This window comes from Acanthaster planci, linkage group LG03 (genome assembly GCF_054643075.1).
Source record: "Acanthaster planci isolate LZ-2023a linkage group LG03, COTS_SCS, whole genome shotgun sequence".
Classification (NCBI taxonomy): Eukaryota; Metazoa; Echinodermata; class Asteroidea; order Valvatida; family Acanthasteridae; genus Acanthaster; species Acanthaster planci.
In genome coordinates this window covers 18651262-18666858 of record NC_141779.1, presented here as the reverse complement: position 1 = coordinate 18666858, position 15597 = coordinate 18651262, and the positions used below count along the sequence as shown (strand labels likewise).

Genomic DNA, 15597 nt, shown 5'->3' with positions numbered 1-15597 from the left:
AAGTACAACTTCCATTATCTGAAAATATACTTTACATTTTTTGTTTCATTTTTACTGGCTCACTATGACCACATTTCAATTGCAAGATTTTAACAATACTCTACCTCTTTGTAAATCTGACAAAATTTCCACTGAGTTTTGTCAAGAAGTATTGACTTTTCCATTCCTTTTTTTTTTAAACAACAGCTTTAGAGTTTGGGGGAAATGGGAAAAAGCCCCCATTCCCCCACTAAGATGTGGCATTTGTAATTCCCCTACGAGAAATAGAAGTGAAGAAAACAAAAGCATGCACCAGTGATGCAAGGCCTTTTTCCCAGCACCTGCATGCAGAACATTATAAGCTTTTTCTTTGCAAAGACACTTTCAAACAACAACCTGAGAAGAAAACAGCACCCCCAAACCATGCACATGCAAACAACCAGGCAGAAATATATGCAAATGGAACATGTATTTTTTTCCCCTTTCCCATACATGCTGGTGGGAAAGAAAACTTTGAGGACCAGATGGATTCCTTCCTTGCAACCTGCTTGCAAAAACAATGACATCAATTCATGCAGCACACCATTCACAAACATACAGGCAGGGAAACATTTCAGCCACATCAATCGATAATTGCGTGTACGCACAGCCTGACTTTCCACTCCAAAATCTCATATCCGTCAGTGAACTATTAACACATGTGGACACTGATTGAACTCCAATGCAGGAGGTTCTAAACAGGTCCTGGTGCACAACACAAAAATGCACCGTTCAACTGTGCAGTGTAATGGCATGTTGTTGGAATGGAATTGATTGCCTCTGATGCAATATTGTTTGGACCTTCAATTGTCCCTGATCTAGGCCTGGCGGAGATGGGCTCGTGAATGACTGCATTATTGAGCGCACATGTGTCAGACATGAATTTTGCATGTCTGTGTTGTTTGGCTTGCAATTCTAGGGCGACTCAGTCAGAACAAATGGGCACACGTGCATTTTTAAAAAATTTAAACAAAGCATTCCCTGAGTTTTATGAATGCTTTAAATTATGCCATAGAAAGGCCATTTATGTCCACAAAACACTAATTTTTCAAAGACACAAATTGAACAGATGAAGGCTTTGTATGGAAAGTCTTATGTCAACAACGTGTTCACTGAAGCTAATGACAACATAAGTTTTTGAGGTCTGACCAAATATGCATGTTACACTGCACACTGCTCATGTTTCTCTCATGCCTAAATCCACTGAGAAATATGAGATTTTCCCGGAGAAAAAAGCTGCAACACACTGACAACCCTGAGATCTGTATAAGTACCTCTTCTTCTTCTGAATCCGAGAATTCCTTGAGGCATTGTGGAAAATAAGGGATGGAAAAACAGTCAATTGTAAACTCGTACACTACATTCTTTAAATACTGACATCACAGAACAACAAATGAGCAGCTGTGAAATTTGTAATACATGTACCATCGCATGTATGTACCGCTATTTGTGCATGCATGACCTTTGGCAAGAATGAATTATGACCAATTTGATTTTTGACCATGATGAAATACTCCGTGACTAAGCAGAACTTTTGTTTCATACCAGGGTACCAGCAGGGTCAGAGGTCTTTGCTGCCCCACACAAAAATCAACCCTTGGATGTAAAGCCATAAATTCCTTAACACAGTTGGCTGTGACTGCGTAGGTACATGGGAAGTGCCAATGTCAGCCCATCCAAGCAGAAACAAACCATGCACTACCAGTAGCTGAAACTGGTAACCAGCCAACTGCTTCTTCAATTTATTCATGTTATTACTCTCCTTGCCGTATCAACCAGCAAGTGACACAAAAATAACACAATGCAAGCTGCCGGTTGACTACAGAGGTGATGGTTCATTTGTTATCCAAGAGAAACAAATTCTCCCTACTTTGGAGGAAAAGAAACGGATGGCAATTTTTATCATTACTGTTGAACAGCAAGTCAGCTATGTGACAATGGAGTCGAGAATGTATTATGATCATTTCCTACATGGTGCTCGGTAAAATGTCAGATGAGCCTGGAAGGCTTCAGTCAGAGGGTTAATGTAGCTGTGCTCATCAAGAGCACACGGTATGATGGATGTTACAGAGGTAATGGCTTCATGTTGAAAATGGCATAAGCTGTACTGGGTGTCTTCATTTTTCATCTATCTGTTCCAATACATTACTGCTCAAATACAACTTGGCTTCATTAAAAGAACTGATATTTTCTTTATGATTATGCAATAAGATAATGTTTTTCTGGCTATGCATGTTTTTACCAAGTGTAAATGAATTTTTGAATATGTTCAATGTGTTTTACTTTCAGAGGTACATGTACAATAAAAACCAGACTCTATTTCTTTTTCACCATTTTGGTTTCTCTATCAAACACACATGCATGGCAATGAAACACAAGTGGCGGTTAAAGTTTTTCTGAGTCATCTTGATCTATCTCGGCAAAAGTTTTGCTACACAAAGTCAACTCTGCTGCGACTACCTTTTGTCAGCAGCCTCGAGTCATTTTCTAAGCATCGGATATTGCTGATGACAGCATTATACATGTATTTGATCTTGCATTAGCTTGCTGTTATGCCGTATTCATCCTGTTTTTAATTCAAAGCTACAGTGCTCTTTCAGACAATCCACGTGAGGTACACGCTAAAGTGGCCGATTGCTCGTGCACAATGTGACTCTCTTTCCCTGCACATTCAGTGAGATTGCATTGGTATGTGACTTGAAAGCCAAAGCTTAAATCAATTTGCAATTTCAATTCAATGGAAGGTAACGTCAAGTTCATTCTTGTTTTGTCCAAAAAAGGAACCAAAAAAAAAAGCAGAGAAGGAAATTGAATTTCACAAATGTGATTTTTTTATTTGCTACCGTCTATGTGAAAGGCCAGCAAAAGCCAAGTGCATTTCACAGTCCTGAAATCTTTTTAGCACCAATACTGAAGACTGAAATGACCATTTGCATTTTTGCTTTTCCGCAATACATCATCACAGAAAGGCTGAATCCTGCAGGCTTTCTAACAACTGTCCAAGATAAGATATCAAGAAAAGAGAATTTATGGAAAGACGTCTTCCCAAGATAAACGCTCATAGGAAGGCATCTCTCCAAAAAAATGAAAGCAATCATTCCAAATCACATTTTATCAATTTTTACCCATATCATTTTTTCTGAGTTTACCCAAGAAACTTTGGACACATTCACTTCTAGTCTTTTGGAAAAGCAAGAATGACATATCAAGCCATTCCCTATATTCATGTATTAGGTTTCATGCTTGAGATTACAAATCTTCCCACTTAATTTTGTTATTCTATCTCTGCGATTCAATCATATTCTCAGCATCACACTAAACACAAATTTGCATCACCACTGCAGAAATCAACTTAATGCCATTTTCAAATGAAATCACACAGCAGTGTGCTAATTTACAGCAATGCAAGAAGCATTTTGGTTGGATAAAAACGACACTACATATATTGGCTTAATAGCTTTGTTGCCTCACACATGCATGGTTAGCAGTTGTTAGCAAAAGAGCCCGCCACACATGCAAGAGAAAAAAAACCAATGACTTGAATAATGCATACATATTTCACCCTCCCACACTTACTTTCCGTTGTTGCACTGGTATTACCGGTGCTTCCGTTTTCTCAATAACTGGTTCTGTGTTTTCCCTTTCAATCTGATGTATTTTTTCAACAAAATTTATTAATTGATACAGAACAATGCTGTCACTTTAAGAGAAGAAATTTGGGAAGAAGAGATACAGACATATGCTGGAAACTTGTAAAACACAAGAAGACAGATAAATGCAAAACCCAAGCAGTTTATCTCCCTTTCCCTCAGACAGCAAGCCCATTTTGACAGCTCAAATAAGATCAATCTTACATTAAAAGGAAAAACAAAAGCTCTGACATGAGCCTCAGGTGTTGATCTCTCATCTTGCCAGCTTCTTTGGGCTGATATGCTACTTTCAACCCACTTTCATTGCACCGAGGTGAACCCTGACTGTCAGTTATTAGCCTGCTCATTTATGATTAGGAGTGCATTATGATGCAAGGTTGACAGAGTGTGAATGGACTACCTTTGCCGGGTCACTGAACATAATCAGGTCATCACAATCACTGACAGCACAATGCTGAATTCAAGGTTGGCTGAATTCAAAGTGGCAAACCGAACAGGATATGGGATACCACGTACCTCATTTTAATTTATGCTCCAGTGACTGGTACATTAAAGATATGAGTCATTTTTGACAAATCACTTGTACTGCATAGAGAAAATTTCCTATTTAAATTTTCTGAAAACTTCTAGCTTTTCAAACTGCACCATATCATCCAGATGTTATGAATTTTCTGATCACTCAAGTGTCCAGATCAATAATTTATGGATTTTTCTTAATGATTTACCTACAGGAAGGACAACTGTGGAATATTTAATGTGATGAACAACTTCATATAACATCTCTGATCTTGAGAATAACAACAGGTTTGTAAAAGGTACATTCTTTTTAAAATTGAGCACAACGTGATTTTGCCGTTTGTAATTAACTTTCTAGCTAGCTTGGCCAAGTGAAGCTGGTTGCATGACAGGTTCCTCTGGAGTTAGCAAATACACTGTACAAAAAAGAGGTTCTGCAGAAAAGTTTACTATTGAGGATTGCTTTGGCAAAGTTTGTTCTGGGTAAAAAAAAACAGCCACCAATCTATTCATCAAACACTACGAGGCCCTTGACTTTGGAGGGGAAAATGTTCAAGAGATTTAAAGGTTAATAGGCAAGAACATGTTTTCTGAGCGTAGGTCAAATCCCTGTTATTGTATTTTCATCTCATTAGAGCGAAGTCTGAATATCAGTGTGAACATCAGTGTTGTGGCATTTTGTTCCTGGAGCAAATTAAAACTGTATCCATGTTTTGTTCATGATTGCAAAACTATGGATATTAGGCATTAACGTGTCTTCTGTTTCTTGAAATCTCCTGCTCCAAATGGCAACTACTCTGAGAGGGAAAAATAAGAGAAAAAAATCCTCTTTACTCACGTCATGAATAATGATAAACTCAGGAGATTCGGCCTTCTCCTCTTCTTCCTCTTCGTCCATTTCATCTTCTTCGGCTGTCTCCTCCATTGCAGGTGTCTTGGACAGTTTCACATCCTCGCTCTCAGCATCTTCGGCTACCTCTTCCACTTTCTTCTCCTCCTCTGCCTTGGAGGTTTCCTCGGGAGGGGGTTTGGGCTCCTCCTTTACAGCCTCCGCTTTGAGTTTCTTCTTGGGCTTCTTGGCAGGAGACACCTTTTTCACAGGGGCAGGCTTCTTTGGTTTCTTGGCTTTAGTTGCTATTTAAAGAGGAAAAGAACACCGACTCAAAATTATCATCAAAATAGCATTAACCCCATCTCCCCCAAATCACACCTAACAAGAACTTCTTGGGTAATCCATTTCTTCAATTCTAATTCTTCTTGATAGAAACATATAATTTCAGGGAGACTGCCCCTAATCTTTAATATAAACTATATTGTATAGTTATGGAAGAGATCTGTAAACAGAATCTTCTCATTTCAAAAGACAACTGGCAGTCATTATTTTCCCCCTTAATTAATCAATCTTAAAAAGCAACTGTTTCTGAAAACATCCGATTATTTAAAACGTTCTTCCCCAAATGACTCATTACATGGAAATGTCCACTTCTAATTTTACTAGTGAAAAGCCAGGCAGCCAGGCACTAAGTGAGCCCTCATGGGTTTGCTAAGGAAAGGTCACCGCTGCTCTTCCAGAACTATCTCAAATGCAAGTCCAAGGGAGGTGCATATCATTTTTTGAGTCAGAAGCAGTATTACCTCAGCAGCAATTCCCAGCCTTCCATTGTGGCTGTCGTAACACTGCAACTGATGTACAAGACCACAGTCAGGGAACCAGTCTCAGTAGAACCAGCCGAGCCAAATTTGGCCAAATTCAAATGCCCAAATAGCACCATGTTGGCAATCTTCAAATGAGTCGACAGCCAACTTTAGGATTGATCTGAACCGCTACTTTGCCACTTGTGAATGAATGAATCTTGTGAATCAATCCAATCCACTCTCCAAAGGTCTGTGATTGCCTACCTTTTGCAGGTTCTGCCTTTTTCTCTTCTGGCTTCTTCTCAGGCAGCGGTTTGTAGAGTAGGTGGTCAACTTTATCATCCTCTGGCTTTTCTATTTAAAGGCAATGAGAAACGCAACAAAGTTCTTTAAACAGGGAAATTATGGTGAATGTGCACCATTATGTACATGTACTGCAGTGGTGAGGTGGCATAAATTGAAAAAAACGGGGAGATTAGAATTAAAACCTGCCAAAACAGTGGACATATTGCCTTCAAGTGCAAGTACCTGCTGGTAAATTAATGACACACACCTGCCATGGATAAGTCTTTGTGTGACAGTGATAGTAAAGCTTCCATTATGCTGGTTTGTAAACTGAAGTGGACTGAATGGGGACCCTGGGGACAATCGGTAACTTCCAGTCATCTTTTACTCTAACAATATCTTTATCTATCATTAATAACAGCAACCATACATGCTCATACACAAAATATTTGCTCACAAAATACTGTCTAGAGTACACTTCTGATAAAACTGCATCTGAGTTTAGATAAAGTTCACCTGGAAAGAAAGCAAAGAACACTTTTACCTCAACTGTGAATACCTTCAAAACAGTCAGTAAAAAGCCACCGCTACTTATGACAACACTGAACCACAGTAGCGGTGATCAGCCCAAGTAGGGTTACCGTCAAGGCTAGAGGGTAAGCTTAGAGACTGCTGCTACACACTTACTGACAACAAACTCCTCCTTGTTCTTGTCTTTGCTGCCGCTTGACTTGTTGCTCTTGTTGCTTTTACTGCTCTTGCTGCTCTTGGTGCTCTTGGCATCTGGTGCCTTCTCTTTCTCCATTAGGCCTGTCTCCTTCAAGATCTTGGCTAGTTCTTCGTCCTCTGTGTCCAGTTCTTTAGGCTTGGTAGGCTCTGCAGGGGGGCGCACAATGGGAGGTTGCTTCTCCTATTGGAAAGTTGGTAAACGTTGCGTACATTACAGACGTAGGCAGCAGGATATGCTCTCTCCAATATTGGCCCTGTGCTTGAACCATCAACTTCTGATTGGACAATGCCAACTCTTGAATATTGCATATTACTGATTGGCATATGTCATTCCTGGTTTCTTTAACCACTACCAGCCGGGGACTCCGAAATCGGAGCCGTATGGTTTATATGTGTGGCCGGGGTCTCCGAACTCGGACAAAGGAAACAGGGCCCTGTAACAAAAGACTGTACTCCGAACAAAAGACCAGGCTGCTGGGCATGACCGGCATTTTTCACTCTCAAAAGTGGTGATAATCCAGCGTTATTTTGAAACCGTATACCAGGGTTTGGGGTATTTAGAGCAAGCGGATTACCACCGGGGACAAAAGCTCTTCACCACCGCAGCGATGAGCCACACAGCACCACTGAATGTTAATCTGGCCCCTATTGAAAAGAGGTCAGCAGTGCACTGAGCCAGGTTCGTGAACAAAAGACAGTTGTATAACACCGCACAATCTGGGCTCTGTTTACAAGGCTGCAGGCCTGGCTGAAATATTCGGGCGTCAATGAAGGTCACCTGTCAACTTAGAGTAGTGCCTGAAGATTACTCCGTGCGGCTATAAACGACTGTTAAATGGAATGATGAATTGTTGAGGAATTTTGAAAACAGAAAAAATGATAGTCATGCCGGCCCAGCATCCTCAACGTTGAAAAATGCCCCGGCCCGAAGTGGTTAATGTCACGTATACCACTGCAAGCAGATAAACTGATTTTAGTCAGACCCTCCACTGTCATTCCACTTCCAGTAATTAAGGTAGGGGGAACCAGGCAGATGGCCCTTCTTCTGTTGTTCAATGGGGAGGGGGGGTGCCTGAATGCTGACCATGATACTGGTGTCTAATGCCCTACAAAAATAATGGACAACATGCTCTACATAATATGCCTAAGCTGCAGAAACAATGCAATAGCAGGCTAAGTGGGGTTTCTAGTCAAACCTCGCCACAAAACAGCATGATGGAGTTTCACCCCACATACCTGTTCCTTCTTGTCGGCAACACCATAGTTTGTGACACCAAACTCTAGGGGAGCCCCTGCATCACCTTTGACGCTGGGGGTGCTTTTGGCTGCTGCCGATTTGCCAGATTTGACAGTTGGGGCACTCTCCACCCGCGACCCAGCAGAATGGAGGGATTTCCCTGTCTTGCCTGAGTGCACAGAGGTGGCATCTCCAGCATCACCACCTGAAAAATGAAGGTGGATAGGTAGTTACTGAAGGCTGCATTCATATGGTTGATTTCTTGGTTACAAGTCAACATTCAGCAATTTTCAAATCACTCCAAGACTTGTGAAATAACCTCATGTCACATAAAGAAAAAACCTAAAACCACAAATCTCGTGCTGAATAAGAACTTGTGGACACATACAAAATAACTTCTTCAATGCATACAGAGGCCTTTTTACCTTTTCTTAAACAAGACAAATCGCTGTGAATTCATCCAAACAGTAGTACTTCAAAATAACTCACACACATCTAATTATGAGCAACTGCATCTCCAACAAGCTCAGGAGTTAGTAAAGGATATTTCAAAACTACTAGTTTTTCCACAACTGAACCGATATATGTTTGACAGTGATGACTTGCTGGCTTACCAACCTGATGCCTAAACCACACAAATGTGAGAATGTAACCACAAGATTTACCAGTCCCATGAATTCTCGAGCATCTACGAAATTTTGTAATGACACTTGCGGGACTTCCGTTCCATAAATACGTATTCTTTGGACTAACACAAAATCACTTTGTAAAAAAGTATATGTGCAGGAAAGCAGATGCACAGCACACAATCCAAGGAGAGATGTCAGACCAATATCAAGGAATATTAATAATTACTGGGAAATTGTGTCGTAAGAACAAAAAGATCATATGTTATATCAAGGATGGTGAAAAGTGCACAGTGTTTCGAAAAAGAAGACCAAGGAAACAGATAGTTTACAGCATCTCAGTGGACGTGCAACTGTGAAAAAGGTCAGCAGTCTCGCACACAGTGCCTTTTGCAGAAAAAAAATCTCACGTCAATCAGTGACAAAGACTAGTGAATCAGCCACGCTGTGCACACTGTGATCAATCACTTGTGCATGAGAAAGTACTGCACGTGATCGGTGCCCTCAAGCAGAAGAGTGCCACTTCATGTTGGGAGACTCCACATCATGTGCTGTCAACACACTGCCTGCCGTAAACTCACTCTTCCCTTCCCCTTGCTCGCCGGCATCTTTTCCTGCCCCATCGGGCACTGTCTGGGGCGAACTGGGGGTCACTACACTCGGGGGTTGCTCTTCGGGCACTGGGGCACTCTTCTCAGATGGTTCCATTTCCTCCTGCTGTGGCGATCCATCCTGTTGGAAGGAATCTTCGCCAGGTGCCTCCTTGTCAGCCGGCGACTCCAGTGTACTTTCTTTCGTCTCCTCCTGATGGGGTTCATGCTTGGAGGATTCCTTCTCCGACAGAGCATCTTCAGTCTCTCTCTCACTACAGTTGTCCTCAGTTGTTTCTTCTGCTGCATCTGTCACATTCTCACCTCTCCTCAGTGTCACATTTTCAATCTCCTTCTCTTCGTCGCTCGGCGGTTCCACATTAATTGCGTCGCTAGGCAGTTCCACGTTAATTCCATCTCTAGGTGGTCTCACATTAATTGCATCACTAAGCGGTTCCACATTTATTGTGCAGCTGTGAGAGCCCGAAGAGCTCGTAGCACTGGGGATACTCCTCGGCAGCTGGGTACTATGAGCACTTTGCTGGCTCTCCAGGCTCCTGTGACTTTGTCTGCTCTGGGCAGACTGGGCACTGGGGGCGCTCCTTCCACTGCGCACGCTCAGCCTGCTTTTCACACTGCCAGCACTGAGGGCACTCCGACTGCTCCGTACACTCCTGCTCGAGCCAGCACGCGATAGAACTCGCAGCTTTCCATTTTCATCATCCTCCACAACCATGATATCCTCAGCTTGAATGGGCTCTGGCTCAGCCAACATCTCAATGACATCTGGAGCTATTTCTATCTTTTCATTATCCTGGGCTACTTCTAGATATGTGATGGATTTAAACACAAATCCATGTAGCTTACAAAGATTGGAAATGTTAAAATGCCCAAACTGACATCTTATTGCTGTGTCCCCTTTCAAACTATTAAGAAAAAAATCTCTGGCAGGTCAGCCAGCCAACAGTTAGAGATTTATTTCAAGTTTTATTTTTGTATCCAAAACTTATACCTCCCAACAAAAGTGGATTTCCTGGAGGGGTCCTGGCCCAACGGGCAGAAATTAAAAAAAAAACACAATATGAACAATATTCAGTACGACAAATTTACATACATGTCATGTATGTTAAAAGAAACTTCTCAGAATGCAGAAAAAAAATCCATGGTACAGTGCATTTTTGAATAGGAATTATGAGCAGTGTGTATACAGCAGTGTAACATGGCTTGATGTTTGTTTTGGCAATTCTACTGTGAAAAAGAAGGCTCTGTGGATTCAGAAAAGAACTATGAAATAATATCATCTTATAAGCAGATAAAAAATAATAGTTACAAGATCAGGACTGAGAAATTCTGGGCCAAGAAATGCCTGCAGGAGCAGAGCCAAGAGAGAGAAAGGGTGAAAACCAACTTTGGCACGGCAACCCAATACATACTTATGATAATGTCATCAAGGGTGTGGTCATCATCTAGAATAGGCTCTGCCTCCTCTTCTGTATACCATGAATATTCACGATGCATGCAAGCAGCAAATGGGCGGAAATAAGGTGAGGTGCGAAACATTTTTAAAAACCCATGCAACTTAAACTGTGGCAATCTCCATCAAGCACTGAAAACATTTTGCTACAAACCAAATCGCAAATTATTGTTTGCAAAAGTAAAACAAATGGAGAATTTATCAAATTAAACGTAATAGGATCTGATGCATTAAGCTGAATAAAAACAATCAGATGTTATCTTGTTAATGTAAAAGATACCCTGAATGGTTAATACACTGAATTTAACTTAGCATTCAATCAAGCACAACTGTCACTATCTTTAAAACCTGTTAGCTGTCTAATTTTGTGTTGGTCTGTACCTAATGAGACAACAGAGGGCAGCAGACCTACTGACTATTACAAGCAAATCAGGGCAACTAGCATCTACAGAATGGTGCTGGAATAATTATTCACTCGAGATGAAAGCAGCCTCAGGTTCTTTTCTTCATTATAAAAAGCACAAAGCTTGGAAAAGCACCACTTTAATTAGTCTGCTACTCATGATTATACCAAACGTTTGAATTAGCAGCCACGTAAGACAATTATTGGACAACTTTCTCTCAGGAAATGGAAGAGAACTGCACCTGCTTTCACGAGATTCTTTAAGAAGTTGACGGCAGCCTCTGCTGAGTGGATCCTCTTCAGTTTCCTTGACTTCTTGGATGGCTTCTTCTTCAGGGTCGGCCCAGCCCACTGACCATGCTCTATCGAGGAGGCTACAGATGAGGCATCAAGGGAGTTACGGCGCCGCCGCACCAGGGCCGACTGGACACGCTCAGGATCACCTGAGAGATTGAAGAGTTCTCCTAATTTCTTTGCCCACAGGGTGGCCGCAGCCTGCAGACAAAAATGACAGAATGTCAACTAACTTATTGCATGCATTTTTATGGCGTGGCCAGACAGATCAGAATCCAGTCCGACAGTGACATATTCAATTACTAATCTGAATATTGCCTCAAGACAACACATTACATCAAGATTTGATAGGTATTAAGCTAGCACATTGTTGCCACAGAAACTCTTTTACATCCTGAAGTAACTCTAAGCACTTACAAGGTCAATTCCACTTTTCAGCCAATACAGTTCCGCACAAGAATACAGTAATGCATCAAGTAATGGGTACCCCCTGAAGCTGACACTTGTCTGCTTGCTACATTAGTGTACTGTACGTTATTTGGCACCTGGGTAATTCCAGAAATTAGGTCTCCATATTTTTCCGTGTCCCTGTCACATCTGACATATGGTTTTTGTGAGTTCACAACACATTTTCTAATTTCCAAGAGTGGTGAATTAATGCAAATTACCTGCCAAACAAATAGTAATAGTTTGAAATCATTCCGGTGATATTTCCACGTCAAATAATAAAGGTCAGATGTAACAGGGACACGAAAATGTCACACTTTTGGACCCCTAATTTCTGGAATTACCCACCTACATTGGAACAATTTTTAGGTGGGTTTCTGTTCAGAAATAACGTGTTCCAGGTGGCATGAACTTTTTTTTTAACCCAAGACCTGTGTGCACTGACTTGGCACCATCACTATGTGTGGCCAGCACAGAGTGACTTTGACAACCAGGGGTGTCCTCCAAACTTGCGCGAGGAAATTATGTCTTCGTTTCTGCATTAAGACCACAGTCATGGTCGGCATCTGTTGTGAATAGAGAAGCACGTACGTCTGGTGCACTTTCACCGATGTAAAAACTGAGGACTCTGCCATGGAGGTGTGTCCGTAGAAATGTTAGAATCAATTTGAATTGGGAGCAGCAAGCACATTATTGTCCCTAGATGGAGTATTTAAGAATCTGATATTGTACCTCGGCGTCCTCGGCCAGATCCCGTCCCGACTTGGGCCTCTCAAGGACCATGGCTGCCACGACCGCTGCATGCTCCTCTAACTCCTCCAGCTGCGAGGGCGCCCTCTGGGATGGAACTTCATCCTTGACGCTCCCTGTTGTGGACGGCTCCTTTTCTTCTTCATTAACCTTGGTGGGATAAAATGGTGCAGAATTAGGACAACCCAGTGGAAAAGTACAAAACAAAATTTAAATGAATGCGTACAAGCCCAAAGTACCCTTGCTGAAGAGAGGTACGCTCTGGCAGGAGTGCAGAAAATGACTGTCAGTACACTTTAATAGCAAAAATGCGTTTTGGGCCACTAATGGCACAGGTATACATGATTATGGACAATACAACAGGACTTAAGCAATTTCCCAAATCCTAGATCTCTGCCAATTAAACTTGTGAGACCCTCTCAGAAACCTGTGAGCAGAACGTACCACATCCTTCTCTGGCTCCTCCATCAACGCATCCTCCTCGGCCAGCTCGCTGGTTTCTCCAAACTCAGTCGGCCAATCGGGCTCTTGCTCTGACATGATGTCGTCCTCCGCAGCGGCCTCCCTCTCCCCATGGTCATCTGCACATGGCAACAGGAGTTCAACAATGGATTACACTCCAGTAAATGCCACTATCGGAAAGCCGCATTCAGTAAAGTACAACGGCATGCCACAGTTGAAGCCATTTTTACAGCCTTCATATAAATTCCAATTTGGGCTGACAAACTGCTCTGCATACATGTTTGTGTTCGATTTCAAACCAACCTTTAATTTTACAGATCAAATAGCATTTTCTTTTCTTTTGATGAATTTGAATTATAGTACTTGTCAAATATGACAGGAGCGGTTGAAAAAACAGTGGCTATAAAAAAACAGGTGGCCACATCGGTAAATAGGTTTTATCCTCTATACGCTTTGTGTAATGGCAGTTTGGTATCGGCGTAACAAGCCAAGCACACCAATGTTTCAGATCTTCACTTTTTTGTGCAGTTAACAAAAGGTCAAAGTTGAACTCATTCAGGCATTCAAACCCATCTTGATGACACTAACAAAATAACAAAGAGTGCACGTTTTTAATTACAGAAATAATGCTGACACCATTACTGACAGTTCAATGGTTACAGCAATGCTAAGAAAGAGGATCAGGAACTGATATTTCAATCCACCGTTTTGTTTTCCTCCGACCTTTCATATGTCCTGTTCCATTGCAATTCTCAAAAACTTACCAGTGCTGGTATCAATTGTTACTCCTGAATGTCACATATGAAATTGGCAATGAGTTACATGGAAAGCCTTGGTTTTTAGCAATGGGTCAAGCAAAAGGTGTGAATCCAAAGCAAAGTTACATGTAGCATCTGAATTGAACTGCCAAAGGCAAAAAGGACTCAGTGCAGCAGAACCCTGGGTAACGGTTAATTTGGACTCATTGGCGGCTGACTGAAATGGACTTTCTGAGTTTCTTACACACTGATTCCAAAAATTTATGCCAGAGTCAGTGTCACGGGGCTTCTGCTCCTGTTTTGTCCACACTCACAGAGATCTTTTCATTTCATGCTCCTTGAGTCAAATCCCTTTTTTTGACCAACAACAACTTTGATTATGAGTCTGAGAATTTAAGTTCAATCTAAATGCAACTCAAGTGTGTGTTTGAGTTACAAAATATGCCACTCGAGAAAGCCTGAGTCAAGTTAGAGACAACAAGCAAAGTAACTCTTTGTGATACCATCATAAGAGCCTGCACTGTTTCCCAAGCAGCCCTCTTGTCCCAATTGAAATCTTTTAAGAAGTGTAATTATTTCAAGTTTGAGTACAGACATGGATGATAAGACACTTGCATCACTGCCTTGATAACGAGCAATTACCAATGGATTAACTGCTTACCAGTAATAAGTATTGCCGGGGTTACTTTGTTAGCAAATAAAAAGGAAAAGGAAAGCAGAAGGCAAAATATGATTTATTATTTACAAGTGGTTTTGCAATTGGTAATATTAGGTTTTTTTGCATCTGCAGAGTTATTAGTAAGCATTACAAAACTGTACAATGCAAGTATGCTTTCTTCTATATTCATGCATACCACAAAACCGTACCATTCAACAGGGCCCATTTTTCATGGTATAGTACAGCCGAGTGGACAACTTTTCCGCAGTAAGGATTATGGGCAAAAGACAGGGTCAATGGATTAAAAAAAGCAAAGTACATGTCATGCATTTCACAAAATGTTCATCTGGACATCTTGTGTCTTGATTTAAGCATGGATGAGATATCACTGACATGTGATGGTACTTTGAGGACTCTGATCCAAGATGAAATTTGGCTCAAAAACAGTGATAAGTTAAGAGAAATCTCCAATCCCGTCCATCCAACCATTAGCAACTCCAAGCCATAAAGGAAGATTAAGGAATCAGAATCTTTTTAAACAAGTTTACATCTCTTCACACTGTAACAGCCACATGAAAATGGACCCGATCTCCCAAACAAATAAGTGATACACGTAAACATTCAGACACTGCAGCCTGGCATGGACAATACAGAATCACCAACACATAAACAGCAAGACTAACTTCAGTGCCAGTAAAACCTGCCCACAGAAAAAAAAAACGGGTGACCCTGTGTCACATATTTAACACATTCCTAGTGATAATAAATAGCACAACAGACTTTTTGTTTAGAGTGAAATGCAATTGTGAAGTTCTTGGCAGTAACATGAATAAAATGGAAGTATTCATTATCAATAACCTGCAATGAAGTGAATAGTGTCACTGAATATTGTTAATGCGTACCTTTCATTTGCATGTGTTATTAGTTTCAACTTGGGTTATGCATAGGTGTTGGAAGCAAAGGTGAAGGACGAGTCATATCATTTTAAACAACAGATTGAAAAATGATAAAATCCCTTCAGGGAGTTCATTCCCTTGCACATGATGCTGGAGCACTTTCCATTCT

General features: G+C 41.2%; 1 protein-coding gene across 19 annotated transcripts in view; it reads right to left on the bottom strand.

Annotated features, from left to right (window-relative positions):
• The window catches only part of LOC147799703 (uncharacterized), a 45967-nt gene that overhangs the window by 11890 nt on the left and 18480 nt on the right, over positions 1-15597 (bottom strand). For 6 of the 19 annotated variants that reach the window (XM_087134272.1, XM_087134278.1, XM_087134281.1 and 3 more), the window contains 12 exons: positions 14536-14559; positions 13099-13235; positions 12637-12804; positions 11406-11658; positions 10720-10776; positions 9278-10111; positions 8070-8275; positions 6792-7014; positions 6084-6173; positions 5023-5318; positions 3595-3666; positions 1293-1319 (listed from right to left, as the gene is read on the bottom strand). In XM_087134272.1, coding sequence (XP_086990398.1) covers positions 1293-1319; positions 3595-3666; positions 5023-5318; positions 6084-6173; positions 6792-7014; positions 8070-8275; positions 9278-10111; positions 10720-10776; positions 11406-11658; positions 12637-12804; positions 13099-13235; positions 14536-14559 — 2387 coding nt within the window. The remainder of the gene's footprint in view (positions 1-1292; positions 1320-3594; positions 3667-5022; positions 5319-6083; positions 6174-6791; positions 7015-8069; positions 8276-9277; positions 10112-10719; positions 10777-11405; positions 11659-12636; positions 12805-13098; positions 13236-14535; positions 14560-15597) is intronic. The other 13 variants (XM_087134274.1, XM_087134280.1, XM_087134290.1 and 10 more) reach the window with 8 other exon arrangements.